We start from the raw sequence: 22,769 nt of genomic DNA on the forward strand, positions 1-22,769 counted from the left end.
AAAATTTAAGTCCTGTTAGAGATCATGAGCTCTTGGTACAAGACTATTTTTCAAAATTTCTTGATACCTTAATTGCTGTGTTAATTGTGCCTTCCACCACCTCATATCTTCCTAGACTGGCTGATGACACGCGCCCCCAAATAATAATTCCTTTGCGACACTTTACAGTTCTTTTGAGGCAATCTTTATGGAATGCCTCATTTTTTACTTCTGATAACTCGTTTTCGAAAGTCTCCCATGCAAACATCAAATTTCCAGTAACCTGATATTTTGTTTCGAACTAATTTAAAAACTATTTCATAATATGGTTTGGTCATTTTAAGTAGTCTAGTAACATTTGCATTAACCAAACTTTTCCATTTCCTTCTGTTTTTCCAGGATGCATTCATTATCCCCATTTTTTCAGTCGTCTTTCCTCTTTTTGTCGATTTTTTTTTATTTTTTCCTTGCTCCGCTTTTTTTTTTCTTTATTCTCTTTGTTCTTTGTTTCTATTTACTTCCTTAGTTAAATTGTGCTGGTTATTTGCTTATTAGATCTTAGTACAGTTCCACGGTTTCCTCTTTTTTTTTTCAGTACAGGTTTTTATCTGTTATTCATATCTGCATACATTTTGGTGGTCTTTCGAGCGATACTTCCAAAGTTATACGATTTCCATAGCTGTTATTTTTGCTTCGTGTTTTTTACTGTGATTTACATGATATGTAGTCACTCTCATATGTAGGGATGTTTCAAATCTTCATAAACCTTGGAACACGAATAAAGAAAATGAACCTTAAAAACATTAAATATTTTAATTTCATACTGAATTCAATATAAAGTATTAAAAACTACTGTTAGAAGACAAACAATAAATACTCACAACTATTTTACTAATGGAAAAATTAGTTTGACTGTTTCTTGTCATGAGAACGTATTGCAGACAAATAAATGTATTCAGTAATGGAGGATTTGACAGTTTTGTTCATCTATTGACGTTACCAAATGAGTGAGTCAGGTTCATGAAATTTTGTAAGACCCATAATAGACGGTACAACAATTGTTTCCGTACTACTATATCCAATCATTTCTCATTGATTTTGATGGTTTTACTCTGTGGTTTGCTTTAATAATTTATTATCATTCTCTTCCATTTCTCTTCTTCTTGACTGACTTTACAACTCAGGGTGAGTCTTGCGCTTCTATTTCCCATTGCCCGATCCTAGATAAATCAGCGCTTCAATATCAGCCTTCCATCTTTTTCTGGGACGACCTTCTGTCTTTCTCTGATCTTACCACATGACCTGCATATCTTGTCTGGTAGCTTTTATATGTCTGAAGATGATTTCAGTACCATAAAGAGTCACCAATTAAGCATTGGGATGCCTTCTCCACTCTCCTGTCAATTCATGTCTTTGAGGTCCAAATATCATTCTAAAAACCTTCCTCTCAAATACCAGCAGCTTATTTCTTTCCCGCTGATGTAGAGTCCATATTTGACTTCCAGATGTAACAACTGTGCGAATAATTGACTTACAGTACAGTCTTAATTTAGATTTTATTTTCTTCTCTCTTTGTTTTTTATTATTATTGTATTAAATAAGAATTCTTATTTCTCTTCGTTTGTTTTCATCTTCATATTTTCTACTCATTCCATCCAAATCTCTGTCCGTCTCGTTAGTTTTTCATAGCTGTCGGCTACAAGAACTAGATTGTCTGCGTACATTAGTGCATCTACTTGGATTGGTTCCACTGCAATATACCCTATGGTTTTTTGTAGATATTTTGTTCTTCAATATTATGTCTATTATTATTATAAATAATAGTGCATTATGCATTTCAAAACTTTCAGATCTTTTTGTATTCAGTTGAACTTCTGCAATTACTTTGTTATATCACTCTTGAAGATACAACCTCTGTCACACAGTGCACCCTAGGTAATCTAAAAGAACTAGCACAAGAGGTACTAGACAATATTTCACAAGATCTCCTAGCAGGAAAAAATCACAAGTTTTAAAGTTATTAAAGATGACACTGCCAAAAAATAAACCTTCTAAGGAGCAATTGAAAAAAGAACTCAGCCCCAGTTTGCGGGTTTACCGACGTAATATAGAAGACATAAACAGAGCAAAATGCCAAATTCTGCACAGACTATTAAAAGGAAACAATATTGACCTTGTCGTAATACAAGAAACACATATAGAAAATAAAGTCCAATTGAGTTCAACATGAAAAAAATCCCAGGTTATGACCTATTGGGTGCTATCTACGATAGAGCCTACGGTGTAGCAACATATGTACACAAAAACATGGAAAATGCAGCCTTAATTTCCAACCGAGAACTACATCCACGAGGTAACTGTGAAAATTGGCGATATCACAGTAGCTAATATTTACAAGCCCCCTGTACTCACCTGGCATACACATGTCCTTAATCCCCCACATATCTACCATGTCGAAAATCCTTTAAGTCTCTAGTTTGTAGTTTCCTTTCTAGTTGTAGCAGATTATCTATTTTGTTTTCCATTATCTACCAAGTCTCTTATCCACCATACCTGCTGGTTAATAAACCAGTGACACTCAAAATTAGGTACGTAAGTCTCAGTAATTCTTGTTTGATACTATGTAACTGACGTTTACATTTTGGCATTACACATTGATTTACCTTTCATTGTAACTTATCTAAGAATATATCCGCGTCTCAAGACTGTTATAATTTTAAACCAACCTTTAATAACACTATTTACGTAAGGTACATGTTTCCGATGTTCCGCTGTATACGAGATCTTTGCTTGGTTAAGTAAATCATAGAGATTTGCGAAGCTCCTCGATCTACATCGCGATAATAAACACAAGCAACAACTATTCCAACACACTTCTAGTATAATTTACCGCTTTTTACATAGATGGATATCGTTTAATACCGCAATTTAACATTATCGTTCGGTTACTTCGTCAAATTCAGTTTAGGTAGAAATTTATTCTGGCTCCAGGCCTAAGCACAGTGTAAAATACTAGTTCACAATTACATGGGATGCACTACAACCTGTAATTACAAACGTGATTGCTGGAATTTATTGCCAGTGTTCTCATTATGCATTCATACAATCCTTAATTGTTTTACAACCAACAAAATGATTCGATTGTGCACATTCATCATACCGCTTTGGTTGAATATTGGGCATGATCAAGAGCGATACTTCGTAAGTACTAAAATGTGAATTAAGATATTAAAGATATTTTTATTTTCCTTAATTTTTGATCTAAAAAATGATAAGAAATTAGAATAGAATAGAATTTTTTTTAGTATACAGATATTTTGTGTTAAATATTTACCAGATATATCTGAAGAATCATGATGCATTTTTGCGTACCGTGGCTTTAAAAAATTATCCTTGTAATATTTAAATCATTTACAAATAACACTGTTGGACATTAAATTAATGAGCATAAGATTGCAGTTCTCAACAATATCGATTGAATGCCTCTTTAACTTATTTTAGTGTTATCATTACAACCAATTGTGGTTTAATCCTATAAAAATCATATTTAACTTAAACATGCAACAAGAAAACAGTTTAATAACCTCTGAATTTAAAACGTTATCTGGTGTTATTTATGTATCCTATGTTTATAAACTTTTTTTGTTTAATACTACCCCAAATTGACATCGAACGAGTAGCAGTTAGGCATTAAAATATCCACTTACCCATACGATCAATACCAACAATTATTGTCTAATTTGTATGCTGCAAAATATCTTACCTAAAAAATGCAATACCCAAAAAGCAAAAAAATATTGCTCTCAGTATTTTGCGAAAATTATGGACCAGTGCTCATGCGCCGCTGAGCACATCAACCGGTCCATATAAAATTGTTAATAATTTATAATTAATGACTCAATTTTTCGTCGATGCACTGAGCGTAATAACCGTTGACAATACGTAAGTGCTGCTATCTAAATTTTGACTCTTCTTCATAATCGAGTATGAAATCGTCGATCATGCGGTATGATTATGAATGGCCTGCGGTATTAATGTGGAGTAGAATCTGGTAGGTCGGACGTGGATTCTCGTCTTGGGAGGTCCCTTTTGATGTGCACTTTTTGTGATCGCCATATTTTTTTTACATCACATATATACATCATACATTCAATGCATATTTATTGATCGAACAGATTAATAGAGGTCGGCTAATCCGTGATTCGAGATGTAAAAACGTACTTATAAATAAAAATGGACATTTACAGCAATTTCATCTATTAGAAATTCACATTTTTTAAAAACAAATCCACCAATTAACATTTATATTTTATTAGAATAAAGCATAGTTTTAATTAAAAATACTTTACTTTAAAAATTACTTTTTGACGTTTACCTTCCACCCCGGAAATCATTCCCATGGCTCCAAAAACTATTAAATATTGTAAATAAGTTCGCTATTTCTAATTCTTCTATGTTAGATTTAGCACTCCCGCTGGCTTAAAAATGTTTCTTTTGGCGTTTTACGGATATTCCTTTTTTCTACTTTTATAAGAGGTGATTCTATACTTGGAGAACATTCTGTGAGGAAATCGAAGATTTCCCGCAGGCTTCCAGGCTACAAAAAGCGCTCTCAAATGACCCACATCGGGATATCGGCATATTATCAAAGGAAGATGGAAACAAAACTTTCAACCTTTGCGAAAGTGCCGAGGTCCTGATAGAAACACACTTCCCCGGTTCTAGTCCCTCAACAGCACCAAACTAGACGGAAGAAGCAATTATACTCTCAATTATCATCACCCCTTTACGTTTACATTAGATGCGTACAGAGTAGAAGTTGTTAATAGTAGGTTTTGTCGTGTTATCTTTCGAACTAGGAAAGAAATAATTAATAGTGACAAGAAAAGAGAACATGGTGGATACCCCATGTTAGTGTGAGATTAATAAATATTTAATTTTTGGATAACGAGCCTAATGGAGCGTGTCCGTTCGAGATGGAAGGTTTAGTTTAGCTTTGTCCTAAAGTGTTGCAAAATTTTAGTAAGTTGGGTGATTTATACAATAATAAAAATTCCAGTATAACTTCGTTAGACTACTACATAGTAAAATTAGTATGATAATGAAGTATCTGTCCCTAGTCGCAACGGAAGGGTCGTAGGGGTAATTATTTTCTATACATCAGCTTCCAACTTCATTTGAACAGTGTTGATTTACAGACAAACAACGGAACAGCAAGCTTACCGTAAATCAACAGTTCTGGCCTATCTCAGGGATAGTAAACTACAAATAATGAGGGTAAAAACGGTATTCCACATTGCATTGGTTCCAGTCTTTAGATTTTGTCTTTTTTTATTATGATTTCTCTTTGCCGATGAAGAACGCCGCTGCAAGTTCTGTCAGATAAAAACATTGGTTCACCAAGATCCTGTACGCCGTAGAAAAAATGTTTTAAATGTGATTTGTTTATTGTCCTAAACCACGGGAAATTGTAAACGTTTAAAATCAAATAGTACGTTAGTTAGCATCATCGGTATACGCGTGATCATACTCCAGTCGTCACGAACAAGCTGAATTTTGCTATGAATATCAATTTTGAAACCCCAAAAAAGGTGCAAAAAAGTCTAAGACTTTTACGCCCCGGCTTCCCCCTAAAACATCCCTTCGTAGAGGGGGAAAAAGAATTACCAAGAATCTGTACGTCGTAAAAAAAAGTTTTAAATAAAAAATGTAGCTGAGATAATTTTGAACAAAACTGTTTTTTCCATAGCTAATGTTAAAGTGTATAAAGTATAACAACTGTTTTGAGTAGATAAAGTATCACTTTAATCGCAAGGGTAGATAAAGTGACACTTTAACAGCAAGAGTAGATAAAATGTTTTAACTTTTTTTTATTCAATAAAATTTACAAATTCAAACACATTAAGGATTAAAAACAACTGAAATTTTACAATTGACATTATAAGAAATATCTATTTTTGGGAGCATCACAACTTGTACTCGTTTGCTTAAACACTTGATTCGAGGTACTGGATTGATTTTCTGGTCCACCAAGTATACACTTGAATACAGCAATCTTATTGCTTATTGACTCTTCAATGTAAGATTCTGCAACAGATGACGATTTCCATCCACCTAAACGTTTAACTTTTACTAGATCAGCTCCAGAATTTGCGAAGATAGTAGCTAAAGAACGACGGAAACAATGCTCCGTGTACATTTCTGAATTTGCAAGTTCAAAAAATCTGCAATCTTCTTGGGGATATTATATATAGTGTTAATCCCCACCGGTTGAATAGTGCACTTTTGCTGTCGGTAATTTACAAAAAACTTACTGTGAGGTACGTTTTTGGGGCGCAAGGCAATATACTTTCTCACAATTTCCAAGAAACTAAGTCCACTTTTCTTGTCAGTAATACAAAACGACCTTTCCTGCTTGGTTTTAGTATCAGATAATGAAACGATTATCACCGATTTTCTGTCGTCCACGTTAAACACCTCTAACTTATACAATTCATCGGACCTAGTCGCTCCATGCACACCAAAAATAGCAATAACCTTCATCAACAAATAGACGTCATCAGGAGCATCTGTCAGAAATTTAATAATGTCATCTGACTCCAGGATTTTGGACTTTTTAGCTTTGTATCCTCCACTCAGGTTTTTTAGTAAGGTGGTTAACTTGCTGAATTTAGAAATGTCACAATTTTCATTCACCAACAACGTACGCTTCAGCATCGAATAATATGACCATAATGACGATGGCATCGCTTTCTTCGACTTTTCAGAAAAATACGCCAGAAGTATTTTTTCACTCACGCCATTGATATTCTTAATGCTTTTCCACTTTTTAAACGACTGGTATTCTTTTTCATACATCATCCTAGATTTTTGTGGCAACAATAAACTTTCTTCTTCCAACGCTGCATTTTTTACATCTGATGGCAGGTTTTCCTTTTCTTGTGTCAATTCTTTTCGTCCATTTCGTATTTATTCACTTTGCACACAAAACGCAACAATATTCTCCGCAAAAACCAAAACGTAACATTTGTTTGACATTTGTTGACAGAGTAATTCATATCCCTAGCAACGGATCAACACAATTGCGATTTTTGTGCTAAAAATTACAATTTTCTTTAAAATTCTATTTTTTACCTGAACTTGAAGTCCTGCTATAGAAAAAAATGTTGCACACGACGATAAAATCGCATTGGCTTCTCGAGCAAAAACGGTCTCGAAGATAAAGTACAATTTTATCGTCTTGTACAATAAATAACTATTATTAGCAATTTTTTTGATATAAACAAATTGTTTGAAAATAGTTACTAGAATATAATCTTTCTACTGTTTGTTATTGTTAATATTATGTTTTACGATGTAGTTGAAGTTTTATTTTTAATTCTCCTCTAAAAGTTTGGGATTTTTGGTGTTGGTATTTAAAATTATATAAAATATAAAAAAATCTGTTTTTAATAAGTCATCGATGTAGAGATGACAAATTTTTTAAATTTAGTTTAAATTTTTAACTCAATTGGCTTTTTACAAAACGCCACCGTATCAAAATTTTTGTTTTTGTTTTTCTTTTAATTGGTTTTCTTATTTTCAGGAGGTGGCGTGCTAGGTAAGCAAGACAATTTTTATTATTCCGTCAAAATTTTCAAAATTTCTTTTCAAGATTCATATTTCTTAACTAATTTGTCATCTCTGAAAGTAACAAAAAGGTACTGTATTAATTTTTATGGGTTTTCAAAATATATGTTGATTTAGTAACAAAGTTTTATATAAAAAAATATTAATATTAGGGTCTGGTTTTGCGTATAACTAAAAATAACACGTTTTGTTAAGTTTTTCTTTAATTTTAATTCGAAAAATTTAATACGCAGGATGACAATTGGCAATAAGACGATTTTGAAATAAATGGTAGTCAAGAAATTTGTAAGAAAATACTATTTTATTAACACCAAAATGAAGCTTATATTATGCCGTTTACACTATAATTAAGTATGGTGACTATCACGTTGGATGCAGTTTTCGATCCTCTTTATGACTCCATAACAAGCTTTAATATCGCTCAATCAATAGTCAGGATTTCCTGGAGAATTGCGTTCTTGAACTCGATCAAATTTAAATACCCAAATTGAAAAAAATCACAAATTGACAGGTCTGGAGACCTTGGAGGCCACGGCAAATCCCCGAAACGTGAAATGAGTTGTCCTGGGAACAGGTTGCGGAGAATATTGATTGAAGCATGGGCCCATCCTGCTGAAACCACACATTCCTTGGGTTTATCCCTTTTCTGCGTAGATGGAGATTTCGTGGGTTTTTAGGAGCCCAGTACCTGTAATTCTGTTTATTAACGGTTCCATCCAAATGGAAATGAGTTTCGTCGCTCATTAGAAGATGATGATCTAAGTTATCCTCCAAAAGAACCTGCATTCTCGTAGCGAAATCCTCACGTTATTCAACATCTCTTTCCATTAATTTCTGGACAATCTGCAATTTGTAGGGGTGAAATTTTAGGTCCTCATGCAACATTTTTCTAAACGATTCCCGATTAATATTTAGCTCAATTGCATGTTTTCGGGCGGACCGTGTAGGGCTTCTGACGACGGCATCCCTCACTTGCTGTATATTTACAGGAGTTCTTACTGTTCTATATGGACCTTGTTCCTTTTTTTTCATGATACTGCCTGTTGTTCTAAAATTCTTTATCCATCTAAGGTGGTGTTGTGAAATGGAACCGCTCCACGCCTACGAATAATAAAGTGAGTGCGAAAAAGCTGCTGCGTAGTGATCACTGATTCTTGATTTCGGACCGTATGCAAACGTGTGATGTTCTACCGTCCACTGCTCCATGTTTACTGAAATGGCACACTACTACAGAGGTAGTAAGGCCGCGCTTGTCCCACTTTCATCCCCTCAAACTTCGTACTATGCGTTCTAAAAATATCTGGCTCCCGATTGTCATCCAGTATAAGTAAAAATATCAGTGCAAATTGATATCTGAAAAATACTTATTTGGCAGTTCCAACAACGAGTTAACTGGTTCAACGACATAATCTTATTGAATATTCTGTTGCTGTAATGTTTTTTGAATGAAAATCTTTGGTTCCCCTTATAAAATTTGTTTATTTAATTCATTAGAATTTATTCCGTCATGTCGAGAGAATGATATCGACCAAGCGGTCGCCGCCAGAGTAGATGCCCATACTGGCCCGTTTTATTGTATTTTCCATCACTTTTGTCAGAACTTCGGGCGACATGTTCTCGCATTCTCGCAAATATTCTCCTTAAGGGCTTTAAGAGTCTGAGGCTTGTTGACGTAAACCTGCGACTTCAAAAAACTCAATAAAAAGACGCTGGAACGGTTAAATCGGGTGATCTGGCCGGTCATCATTCAGACTATCAGTTGTGGCTTGAACAGTATGCGCTTTTGCCGCGTCCTGTTTAAACCACATGTTCTCCAGTCACAATTCATCCAAGGAAGAAAAAATTCGGTAATCATGGCTGTGTAGCGCGCACCCTCCACACTCGCCGGCGAACGGCCTGCAGCGTTCTTAATGAAAAATGGCCGATGACTCCTACAGCGTAAACAGCACACTGCGCAGTATAGCTTCGGATGTTATGGCTCTTCGTGGTCCATACACGGGATTTTTGTGCCCCAGAAACGATAATTTTGTTTATTCACGTAACCGCTAAGACGGAAATGAGCCTAATCGCTTATGATAATTTTCGATGAAAAATCGTCCTCCTTCGTTGAGATTCAGGATGACTCGAAGGTAGATTAGAAGCGTTTGGCGACCGACAGCTATCAGCTGATGCACTGTCTGTATTTTGTAAGAGAACATCTTCAAATCATTATCGATGTTCCGAGATCTTGGTGTCTGACGAAATTCACGCTGCGCCAACACAACTGACGAATTGTTGCGCAAAAAAATTGAAAACATTATTTCGCGTTTTTGCGAAGTAAACCGATTCATGGCTTATCGATTTGTATTTTGTGTTAGTTTACTTCACAAATATCTAAACCGAATTGCCATTTGCAAAAGTTATTGCGTTTTTCAATAGAGGGATTACTTTTGCCCCACCTATTAATATACTTTAATGTTTTCACGCTGCTCTAGAATATACATATATTCTTTAGATTTAGATATATATCTAATACGGCAATTGTTTTTAAAAAATTCTGAAATAAAAATTGTGAAAATATTTTTTAACCTATAGATATTGTGGTTAAAAAGCATTTTTACAGGAGATTGTTAGTTCTAAACCAATAAGATGACCATTGCCATAAGCAAGTTAACTGTGAGGAGGTTAACTTCTTAATAATTTTTGCTGTTACGAGTAAATCCAGACACCCAATTTTTAAAAACTTGTGAAAATGAAAATATTAATTGTATAGCTCTAAATGTTCAAAAAGCGCATTTCAATCAAAATCATTAGATATTTATAGATGAGGCCACACCGAAGCAACAATTTTTTGGTTGCCGTTCATACCGTTGTCGAGCAGATAAACAAACAACAGCCCCCTTCTGTGAAACTTTAGAATCCTCATTTTAATAATAAACCTGATATCCACGATCACAGCTTCTAGATAGAACAAAGAATGAAAACTATAAATCTAAAAATGTCCGGACATACAGCCGACAGAGGCGTACGGCTAAATACTTCAAAATATTCTCGAAAATTAAGTATTTATGATTATAATATAGGTAAAATGCATTTATTTTTAGAAGACATCACTTGTGGAAATTGAAACGTCAATAAACGTATTTTAACCTTTAATTGTGGCTTATTCCCATTTAAATCGTAATTAATTTAAAATGCCACAAGAAAATAGCTTCAGACATCACTAAGTTTTGAGAAGTTCACCAACAAGAAATAACAAAAAGTTCAGTTAAAGCAGAAGTCACTATAATTTTTACGATGTTATATTATACTAAATGCTAGTCAATAAATAATAAAAATTAAAACAACAAGCTAGTAACACAAGAAATTATTTTTTCGTGTCTAAATTAATTAAAATAGTTTAATAATTGCCCTGAAAAGTATCGTGATATAAAAGCATAAAGTTAAAGGGGAAAAAATGTTCTTTTATGGAATCATCGTTTATTTGTTAAACTATTACCCGTCTTTCATTCCACTTAATAGGAACATCATCGTCTTTGTCTCATATATTATGGAACTTCGCTTTATCTTGTATATTTTGCTATTGTTATTATTTTAAAAATAGGTCAGTACACCATTTTATGTAGAATGATATTAAGACCAAGGAAAAGTAGACAACGAAAACAATTTTTAAAAAATGTTAATTTCATGAATTCATAAGATCGAAAAGAATGCTACGTGGAGTAAACGATGAACACTGTAACACTTAGTAGTCCCAACTACTAGGAAGTAGGCTCAGGACACTCATAAACTTAGTGTCATGATGACACTTTTGCTCAATCGTTGCGAGATAATGTGCGGGGTTGCGGTTGCAAGGAAAGTGGTGAACACGCTAAAGATATCAACAAAAGATGAAAAAAATGAACAGACCAAGAATCCGCCAAAAAATGGCACCACTGTTTGTAAATGTGATTGTAAATGAAACTTCTCATACGCAAAGAAAGACTAAATGGAAAGACCAAAAAATATAAATAAAAACTAACATATATGAAACTCTAAGAACAAACTACATAAACCTCTAAAAGGTGTCAAAATACAAGAAATTCAAAAGAATTCGAATCTAATTTAAGTTCTGTTTGGAATAGATTAACTGTATTCTACATAAATGGGACACAAAGTTAGCACAGTCATGTGTGAAATGTAAAAAATTAATCAAAAGGTATATATAAAAAAATATAAAAATATGTAATTAATGATAGACTGTCCAGTGGTTTGTCCTACCAGAAACCTCTTCCGACAGTACAGTTGGACAGAGCTTATATCCTGCCAGAAGAAGTCAACGATTTTTATATGATATGTCCTTCCAGCATGACTTAAAGGATACCGGCAGTATAAAGACATTTATCAGTTGCGTGCATATCGAGTTTAAGATAATCTTTGAGGTTAAGAGTAGAGTATATTAAATATAGATGAATATACATATCTGGGTCAAAATGTCAAGGTAAGCAAAGAAAATCAGACTACCGAAATAAGCAGACGTGTAAAAATGTGATGGGCAGCATTCGGAAGACTCTCATACGTACTTAAAAATAAAAATATAATCTTAATGTCTTTGTAAAAGACTCTGCGAGACCAAGTCTTTTTAGTATTTATAGGCTAAGAAAGAATTAGTTTCTATAATACCAAGCAGTGACGCATACATTCGGTGTTTACAATTCTGTGTGTTGCAAAATTGTTCCAATGCTAAGCCTGTCTTATATGATTGTAGATATCAATAGCTGGAGCGCAGTCAAAATACTCTTAGACAATTTTAACCTTGGGTACTTCTTTTACACAAGCAACTCCATTTTGATTATTAATGCAGCTTTTCTTTGAAGGCACGTTTGCCTTCAATGCTGTTACCACAGATCCCCATAAAAATATAGATTTTCATCTCTTTACAGTACAGTAACCAAGTTAACATTATCAATCTTTGCGGTGGCAACAGTGAAAACAGTCTCCCGGAATTTTCAGGGAATTGTTCCTTTATTGTCTTTAACGGATATTGCTTGGTAGATATTTTTACAATACCAAAACAATACGTTTATGTAGTTCGTCTGCCGTTTTCACTGAAGCAAACCAAGAATCTCCTAACGATTATACGACCAGGTCCATACCATGGTTTCATAAAACTTAGATTGGTGGCAGTTTCTGCGACTAGTTATTTTTGTCAGTTCTTTTTAGTGATGTTCTGTATCCTTGTTGGATAGACGCAGCATATTATAGGATTGAACATTAGCAAGAGTTTTACATTCACAACCTACATCTTTAGGCTTTCTTCTTATCTTAATAACAGCTAACATTCTGTCAGGATTATAATTACCCCTTCCATACCAAGAAAACATTGTGTTCAATCACAAATTAGTCCATGAACTTGATAATCTCACATTAATCTTAATTTCGTGCATTTTTATAGTTTCACCGTGTATAATTGTGAAACATATCGATTAGTAGCTTAATTACAGGTATTGAAGAAATGCTTGCAATCATTTTTTAGGTCCACATTATATTTACCAGCTTTCAAAATTTAAAGGGTTTTGTTCTATGCAGAGGGCAATACTAGTTCCTCATCTTTCAAAGACCAGTATTCTCTTCTGCTTTTTAGTATATTGCGTAAATCATTTCGATTATTTTGAAAAATTCACTTTTGGTACACTGCTTTTTGGTTGGAACTAAATTTTTATTTGTCGTTTTTTATATTCCGGACATATTTTTTATAGTAAAAAATAACAGAAAAAATTCGGTCATGTTCTGAACTTGTTTGTCAGTATTTAATTTTGGTTTATATTTAGTGTTACTAAACTGATCTATACTTTTTTTCATTCTACAAATTCCAAATTGTATCGTGCGCAATTACTTTGTTACTGCCAAAAACATTATTACCTTGACTCTTAGGTTATGCCGTATCAACATCACTTGAACTTTGTGAACATCACCTGATGAAGGTGAAGACAAAAGAACTTGACGTCAATTCGTTTTTTTCCCCCCTTCTTGTGGGCAAGAATGTACGAAAAAAGCTAATAATAAAGCTAATCAAATGAAATTCTGAAATAGGATTACTTAGCTATTATTCTTTTTTAACAAATTTAGTTTAATTAAATTTTCACTGATATCAAAATCCCATAAAAAAATTGCAGTGTCATCTAAAATGGACTTTAATGCCATGGCCAGAATTGAATTTCAGCCGAAAAACAGCAATACTCCATGAGTAATTGCCATTCTTTTATACTATATATACTATAATATATTCTATAACAAAGCGGTCAGTGGAATGCGAGCCTGTAGAAGAAATCCTGTAACCGAATCTAACCTAACCTTACCCTGTAGGTATGAACACTAAGATAGCTGAGAGGCTAAGAATACGGAAAGTACAAAAAGGAAGAGATATTTGAAATAAAAGGTAATAATGTACCCAATGAAATGGGTTACAATTCTACAGTCAGAGATGGCAGCTACAAATACTCCACCTAACTCCATTTGCTGGTTCACTGATTTCTGGTGGAATGCCCACAAATTCATTTTCATAAATATCTATCTATTTTTCAGTAATATTACTCCATTTTAAAACTTTAAATATTGTGTAATTGTTTAAAATAATTGTTGACATACATTTCTGTAACTGTAACTAGAGTTGCATTATCAAAAGCTGGTGTGGCTGGGGCATTTACGTTTCAATTAATTTTGTACTCCAGTATTCATAAATTTTATTCAAAATAATATAAAATGAGCAAATATTTATAACGTAATCCAATCTTAGAGATAGTGAACCAAGTATGGCTTCAGATTTAATATTTATTTTGAACTCAGTAGTAGAATGTGGTACAAAGAATAAATTTTTTCATTAAATATACTCGTATGTCAATAGACTTTTATTTTTTGCAAAAATATGTAATAAACAGTTGATGTGTTGCTTTTTTGGAGAGTATATCAAAAGGCGGAAATGGCGTCCATGCCTTTTGATATTGTTTCTGATCATTTCATTCTGCTCTACTATTATTAAAAATCATCAAATATTTTATTATGTACATCTAGTCTCCTTGTTAATTGATGCAAGTACGCTCATGAAACGAAAACAGTAAATCTAAAAAATGTCCAAGAAGAGGATATACTCGCGCCGATTTATCTTTACATCACATTCCCTCAGTTATTAGTGATTTATAGTTTCTTTATCTGGAAAATGTAAAAATAAAATGTCTGCAAAGGGGCGTCCAAAGAATTATTGGCCTCTCAGTTATCGAGACTTGGGCGGACGAAATTTGTCTCGGGAGATTAGAAATTGCTCGATTCGACAAATTCGGTTACGCAACCGACTTTTGTGACTTAGTTCTAATTATATTTATGGACCCCTCGCCATAAAGATTTTAAAACAGGTCTATTTTTTCGAGTTTATAGCTCCGATTGATACGGATACTTAATGCCTCCCAAGGGACTACGCTGGATGTGCGGTAACAAATACATTACTTTAAAAGTCATAGGATTAACGTTCAACAACATATAACAAAAAATAAAACTTAGTTCACTTATATGTTAAAGACCAACCTTTCTATTCTTCCATTTTCATCACCAATTTCGTAAGTTTTTATGCTCTTACAACATTAAAAATCATCAACTTCATCCAGTAGTAGCATCATCCATAGGATATGTAAAACATTCAAAAAGGATTGGTCTTCTCAAACTGACTTTTATTAATAGAATAGTTTTTGTTCATAAAGTCTCAGTAAATTAGAACTACATGGAAAACTTTTATTATTAATTAAAAAAAAACAAAAGGTTGGCATGGAAGAGATCTATAACCATAAAATGCAACCTTCAATAAGCTTTTTAAGTCCATTTATTTTGAAAAAATAATCTTCACTGGGGAACTTTCGAATCGTATCCATGCAATAACATATTTTGGGGTTTTGTTGACTTAGGACACTGTCTCCATTGTCGACCTCACTACCAATTAGTTAACTTCTTAAGTCTTACGATGAAATCAGAACGCGCGTCTCCTATATCCAAAGATGAATTCTGTTTACCACTGTGGCCTCCTAATTACAATGCAAATTTTACTGTTTCATGAACTAACGATGTTCTGAGTTAGAATGTATAAAATATGTAACTGTGGTAGTGTTGTTAATGTGTGGAGATAAAATTGAAATTTATTTATTGCTAGAGATCACTATAAAACGAAAAGAAAATACAGCTCTACTTTTGATAGTAAAGATCATAAGAACAATAATAATCAACTCTAATGAAAATAGTAAATAAAAAGTTACAACAGTATTGAAAATAACTTTCTCGAAAAAATGCTTTTCAAAGAGGGTACGAGGTTGAATGTTAGGTTTGATTTAATATGAGTGAGCATTTAACCACCTTTCCACTCGTCCTAAGAGGTCTATAGTGCTCATCAGTAGTTAAAGTTGTCCATTATCAAAGCATATTATCAAAAATTCTTATTGCACATTTATATAAAATAATCTATTGCCGTTCATACAAAATAATCTAATTAAAGATACAGTGGCATGGATTTTAAAACCAAATTAATAAAAGCCATTTTCAAACCAAATTTTATGTACACATAGCAATAATAAAGGTTTATGTTAGGGGCTCGTGAGTTTTGCTCTGTCATCTAACGGGACTTAGACATTAACGGGAGATAGAAAGATAGAAAAAGATTTTTTTAATAAGATCTACCATTGAGGCAACAATTTGTTCAAACGTCAACATGTTTTCTGACAACATTATTGCTGATGGCCTGAAGAAAATTCGAATTCTATCATAAATTGTCACAATTAGTAGTACACCCTACAAAAAAAAAATACCCTTTTATAGTAAAGATACATTTTCATGAAAAGGAAAATAAGTAAATTGATGAGATTGCTTATTTCAACATAGTTTCTAGTTCGGATCATATTTTGTTCATAATAATTAAGGATATTTTCAAAAATAAAGATATTTTACTTCTGGAAAACATAACATTCATACTTTCTCATAAACATCGTAAACAACTTCGGTACCTAACAGTTGCCTTCAAGATTTTAGGCGATGCAGAAATTCTTATTAAAAGCTTTTTTGTCTAAAATTGCTAATAAAAATGTTTCAAATGCTAACAACTTAGTATAACATATTGTCTGTGAATGATTTCAATCTCTGAATGTTATTTTTCTTCGCTTTATTCATAAATTTATCCATCACAATCGCGTACATCCATATCCATACATATATCTATACTTTTTTTGTCGTACTGCTGCCAATTGGCTAAATTTAAAATAAAGCGGTACTATCATAGTTTATGTTCAGATTTAATTTATTTTCAAGCACTTGAATGGCAAGCCAAAAAAGTAAACCAATTGGTATGGCGCAGAGTCTGACTGTGGCGCAAATGTCTGAATTGAAATTGAAATACAACTCAAATGATGTAAGGGCTCAATCAACATTTTTGTTGTTAATTGTCCTTTTTCTACCAATATTAAACTTGCTGTTTTGCAACATTCACTGTATATTTATAATAATATGAAGGTGTCCAGCAATGATGGCAAATAGATTCCTCCTCAAGAGTAGGAATGACTTTCGATATTTTGTCAATCGCCGCAGAGAGCAGACAGAGAAAGCGTTTGGAGAGAAAGAGATGGATGAACGCGGGGAGTCGACTACGTGATGTTTAAACGTAGTTTAATGGTCAAGTTTATCTTCTACTTAGATAATTTGCGGTAATTTTTCTGTGCATCAAGCAGGCGTGCCGATTGTACAATTTTTAAAGTCGGTTTACAAAGTGTAGTTACTTTTTTCGTCTGATATATCCTATATGCCTATAAATGAGCATCCTACTGATATTTACTATAAAAACACGTAAACTTTTCTAAATTTTAATTTTTTGCTAAATGTGAAAAACACATGTCCATTCAAAAGGACATCAGGAAGCATCAATACAAAATTATTGTAAATGAAATCGTTTAAATCAATTATTGTTTTCCGTTAAACATAAAAATATGTCACATGATTCACAACAAACTTTTGTTTTACGCTTACAACCTGGAAGCTTATATCTAACAGAATTTTTTAACTCGGATGCCATTGCAGGAGTGTGTTGTATCTTTCTGTTAGTAGACGTTTGAAGTGATGTTCTATGCTGTTCTTCTCTATCTGGCTTAGAAGAACCACGACCTAATGGTCGTAGTCGTAAATAAATATCGAAGTCTAATATTAATCCTTTGGGAGTGGCGCAGACAAAAATTTTTTATTCCTTCTGGATTAGGTTTACCTCAAACAAATTGTTTCATGTTACATACTGTATCTCGGAAAAGTGTCAAGCAACCTCTTCGTATTCTTTCAACTGAAAGCCGGACCTTAAATCATTTGTCAACGTCATCAAAATACATATCAACATAGTTTTTAACTTCCTAATTTTGCCTCTCGTGTACTGTATTGACAATTCCAGTAAAGTCTACATGCTGAGGGACAAAAACACCCATTTTCTTCTATGTATTTCGGTTCTAAAGCCTTTTTTTTTGTTCATTGAGTGACATTATCTAATTCATCTTTGGATGATATTTTTGTGTCCTGTTCATCATCTGTATATTGAGCCAAATCTGATTGCTGAGGCTGATACAATTCTTCATTTGGATCAAAGCCGTCATCAGAGTTTTCAGAATCTGAAACATCTATATCCGAATTTTCCAGACATTTAAGAAGTCTTTCATGGTCAACTTTAGGTCTTAAATATTTTCTATTGCCAAAGACAGCTAAAACAAAAAGTCTAATATAAAATTTTATATAATTTACTGTTTTATTAGTGAATTAAAGCTACAATTGTAGTTTTAAATTAATTTATTAACGTTTCATGCGAAATAATACATAAAATTTTAAGTATGCCTAAAGACCTGACGTCCATAAAAATGGACATCGCCGTTTTAGATAAAAAACAAACTAAAAATGGTTTGCTAAGACAACTATATCAGATAAATATACATATTTATAATATCAAAGTTATTACACTCAGCTACATTTAGGTTAATAATCTAATAAAATGAGCTACTTACCATCAATTGTTTTTCAACAACTGCCCGCCATGTTTGTAACTTGAGATTAACAGGTTAACTAAGTTAAAATGTGCTCTCAGCAATACGGCGCGTTGTTGTCAGATTCACTAAGTATGTATGTACACTACGATGGACCGTGGGACTAGGCGCTGTAAATTTAGTTCTTGCCAAAAATATGTACAATACGTAAATGTCCATTTAATTGGACATCAGGTCTCAGGAGGATATCGATGCTCACGTCTTTTCGAAAATCTGTAATTTTTGTTAATAAACCGCTGCAGCTTTGACCTCTTCGTGACAAAATTGTAACAGTACCTCTCACCGTCAGGGAATCCTCTATTATCCTAATTATAATAATTATCCAATACTATTATAATATGATTTACAAAAAAGTCCCTGTTAAACCGATATATCATAGATAAAATAGCTTCGTAAACAAATTAATAAGTTAAAATATCTTTTAAGAAGCCAGTAATACTCAATAGTGCGCCACCATTATGTTTTCTTCTTACTGCAAAATAATACTGAATGATTTTTGTACAGTAAGATAATTTCGTATATGTTGTTTTCATATGTAAAATTTCTTTTGTAATGAAGATGTAGATCACGGGCCGAGATGCATAATGCATGCTGGGAAAGAGTATAAAATAATCTGAACGGCCGAAGTTTAAAAATTAAGACTTACAACACTCAGAGAAATGCGCCACGAAATTCCTTTGTCCTCCGATGCAAACAATGGAATGTAAAACAAGCAGAAAGCGAGTTTTACATGTAATTTTAATCAAACGCTGCTGGTGCATAGAAGCTTCGAATTCGCCGATATTATAATTGGGTATTCTAAGAGGTGCGATTTTGCACACAATTTGCACCATAAACTGAAAAACTCTATAGATGTCCATAAAGATCCACGGGGACTTTGCATAAGGCCGCTGTTTTGCAACTTCACACCCACCTCTGCTCGAGTCGAGATTTATTAACGGGGATATTTTTATTGTTTATAACAACTTTACCTTCTACATGACACAGATCCCGCACAGAGTCGGACTGTTTCTACAAAAGTATTAAATCAAATCTAACTTTAATTACAACTTTATCTTTTTTACTAGTGGAAATTTTTAATCAGATTGGAAGCAGATACAATCTTTCTAACCATTAGTTTCTTAATTCTGACACAACGATTTTTCCTTTCTCTCCTCCTCTCATCTCTTAAGTGGTTTAAAAGCCTTATCAGAGTATCTTATACCAAACCAGCTTGTTTGGAAATGCAAACAATCTCTTAGCAAACTGACAACAAATAATAAAATAATCTTAATGTCAGTTTCAGGTTATATTGATCAAAGGATATACAGCATTTGTCAAATTAGAGAAGCAAATAAACAAACTCCTATTTTTTAAAATTGGGCCTCTTTTGTTGGCTCAAAACACTTCAACCCACTTAACAAGGAAACTATTTTTCCTGGAAACACAATAAATTGTGATCATATTGACTTAATACGACAGAACTGAAGACGGCTCTAAATATTCGTTAAACTGTGACTTGAAATCTCAAAGCACCTTCTAGAAATGGGCAAGATATTAAAAAAACATCTTCTTATGATATTGGACGTAAAATTTCCAGTTCCACTTTTTCTTATTTCCTCCATTTCAATCTGCAAGCTCTATCCAGAACATCTGTAACTTTTTTTCTATTTCGTAGGTGTTTTTTTGTGATCCTTCTGTGTGCTACTCTTTATTTTAAAGCAGTTGGGTACAGTGTTTCGGCACTGTATGTAGGTCATTGGCAGAACACACTGATCGAAGAATTTCCGCTCCAGATTAATCGTTTAGTTGCCTTTTTAAGAGCTCCATATACTTCCTAAAACCTCACTTGTTAAACCTCACTTGTTTGGTTGTCCTTGCCTATTCTAATTTCGTGTCCAAGGTATATGTATTTATCAATAGTTCTACTTGGTCTTTCTGAATTTTTAAATTGTTACTAGGCATGAGGTTCGTCATGTATTTTGTTTTGGGGATATTTATTTTTAAACCGATTTCTCTGTAGGCTTTTTTTCAGTTTTTTTTAACGTGGTGTGGATTTCCCCTAGATCATCTCCTTCCTGTCTTTTCCCGTCGACACTTTTCCCTTTTGATCCCAACCAAGGATTTCAAAAGCACGTTCTAGGGCCGTTATAAAAGTTTTGGTGATAGTGTATCACCTTATCTGACTCATCTTTGAATTTTTGTTTCGTTACTGTTTTCGTGTAACTTTATTACAATTGTTGCAGTTCTATAAATATTGTATACTAATCTGGAACAACGGTTATCAATGCGACTTTCACTTCATGCTTCAATTACACTATCTAGTTCTATCGGATCAAACGCTTTATAAAAATCTATAAACACAAATATCAGAGGCCAGTTGTATTCTGTGGATTTTTAAACGAGATATTTTATGGTTTGCACGTGGTCGTTGGTGCCAAACTTTGATCTAAATCCCACTTGCTCTCTGGTTTGGTACAGGTCTATTTTTTTATTCAGTCTTGCTTTATGATTCTTGCGTACATTGCAAGACATTGTAGATATGGATAGGACAGTTTTATATCCTTTTTTATGTAGCAGAATCGTTATATTTAGACATAATCGACTTTTCTCGTAAGCATAAATGCTTAAATAAAAGTAGTAATTCTTGAAGATAAAGTTTTTGAGTCTCGTCCCCTTCTTGAGTGATGCGATATCTTCTCCATCATCTCCTGGTGATTTAAATTATCAGGAGATTGAAGGTATTATGTTTCTTAATTTATAGTAATTACAAATAGCGTTAAAGAATACATTAAAGAATATAAAAATATATAAGTATATACATCATACTAAAGCAAAAAATACTAAGAAACATTTTATAAACTGTACGATGGCTTATACTTATTTGTTTTGAAGACGACAAATTCTTTGTATGTGTTTATTTTTCTGCAAATAAATCTAAAACATATTACAACACTGAAATTATTGAATATTAAAAATGGTAATAACTTTCACATATTATTGTTTCTTTACATTTTGTTCTGGCTCCGTCCCTGAGACCTGAAACAAGTACTGCACGGATCTGGACATACAATAGAGCAGTCCGCGGCTTTGCCATTTATAAATTACTAGTAACTAGAATGTATCTGCCTTAACTCATACTTACTCCGCAATAATGCACTCGTTTCTTTTACCAGTACTTAATCCTGCTTTAGTCCGATCATTCTCAACAAAAGGATACACTGTTTGTTTATATTTTAAAAGTTTACAATATACACATAATATTGTGTTTCCATCTGTTTCCAGGGTTTTGATTATTAGACAAGAGAAAGAAAAAGAAATAATGCGTTAAGAATATCGAACAGGAATATTTGTATATCCTGTAAATGCCACTGTAATATAAGTATTTCAGGATTTTGGCTTCTTCGCATACATCTTGCCAAAGACGAGATGAGAAACGTATCCAATCGTATATCGGTAGTAAATATACGAAACATATCCATATGAGAGGGAGTAGGCATTGAGAAGAGAAGGAAAAACTATTAATTAGCGATGAAAAACTGTATAATATATTCTCTTTCATAATTTTCTAGGCAGTTTTTTTTCACTTTCATCTCACCTCTTCATAATGAGCGATTAACTTCTTTTTTAGTATCATTTCTCTTTGATTAGTTGGACCTTTGGCGTTTTCATTTTGTTTCGTTTTTTGCTAAGAGTTGTCCGTTAGCGGCAAAGCCCATTGGGCCCATTGTCCTTGTCGTATCTGTTTTCTCCTAGTAAGGTTATAAAGATTTATCCCTATTCGTGATTGTCACCAGGACTCCATTTTTAGACCTCCGGTCTGCTTGATAAAACCGACAAGCCTCTCAAGCTTGCTCTCTGTCACTACCTCTTTGATGGTTGTTTGATGAGAGTGGAAGCATTGCTGCCTATCGTAATCAAAAACTGAACAATCACCCATAAAGTGTTCGATTGTTCCAACCCTCTCCTTACACCTGGGACACATTGCTGATTGACTGAGCCGACAGATGTTTTGGTATCCCGCGAGGTTAGGCTTACCTGTCAGGACCTGTACTATATCTCGAATTCCATCTCTAATCAAAGTAGTTAGTTGGTTTCCTAACAAGACTAAATCGATGGAATCCT

At 33.4% G+C, this 22,769-nt stretch overlaps 1 protein-coding gene across 3 annotated transcripts in view; it reads left to right on the forward strand.

Annotated features, from left to right (window-relative positions):
* The window catches only part of LOC140434370 (homeotic protein ultrabithorax-like), a 725,804-nt gene that overhangs the window by 411,126 nt on the left and 291,909 nt on the right, over window positions 1-22,769 (forward strand). For 2 of the 3 annotated variants that reach the window (XR_011950051.1, XM_072522555.1), the window contains exon 2: window positions 7,565-7,579. The exons of the other annotated variant lie outside the window; for it this stretch is intronic. Coding sequence is in view for 1 of the 2 variants with exons in the window: in XM_072522555.1 (XP_072378656.1) it covers window positions 7,565-7,579 (15 nt within the window). In the remaining variant the exon portion in view is untranslated. The remainder of the gene's footprint in view (window positions 1-7,564; window positions 7,580-22,769) is intronic. 3 annotated transcript variants of the gene reach the window in all.

Source organism: Diabrotica undecimpunctata, chromosome 2 (assembly GCF_040954645.1).
Source record: "Diabrotica undecimpunctata isolate CICGRU chromosome 2, icDiaUnde3, whole genome shotgun sequence".
NCBI lineage: Eukaryota > Metazoa > Arthropoda > Insecta > Coleoptera > Chrysomelidae > Diabrotica > Diabrotica undecimpunctata.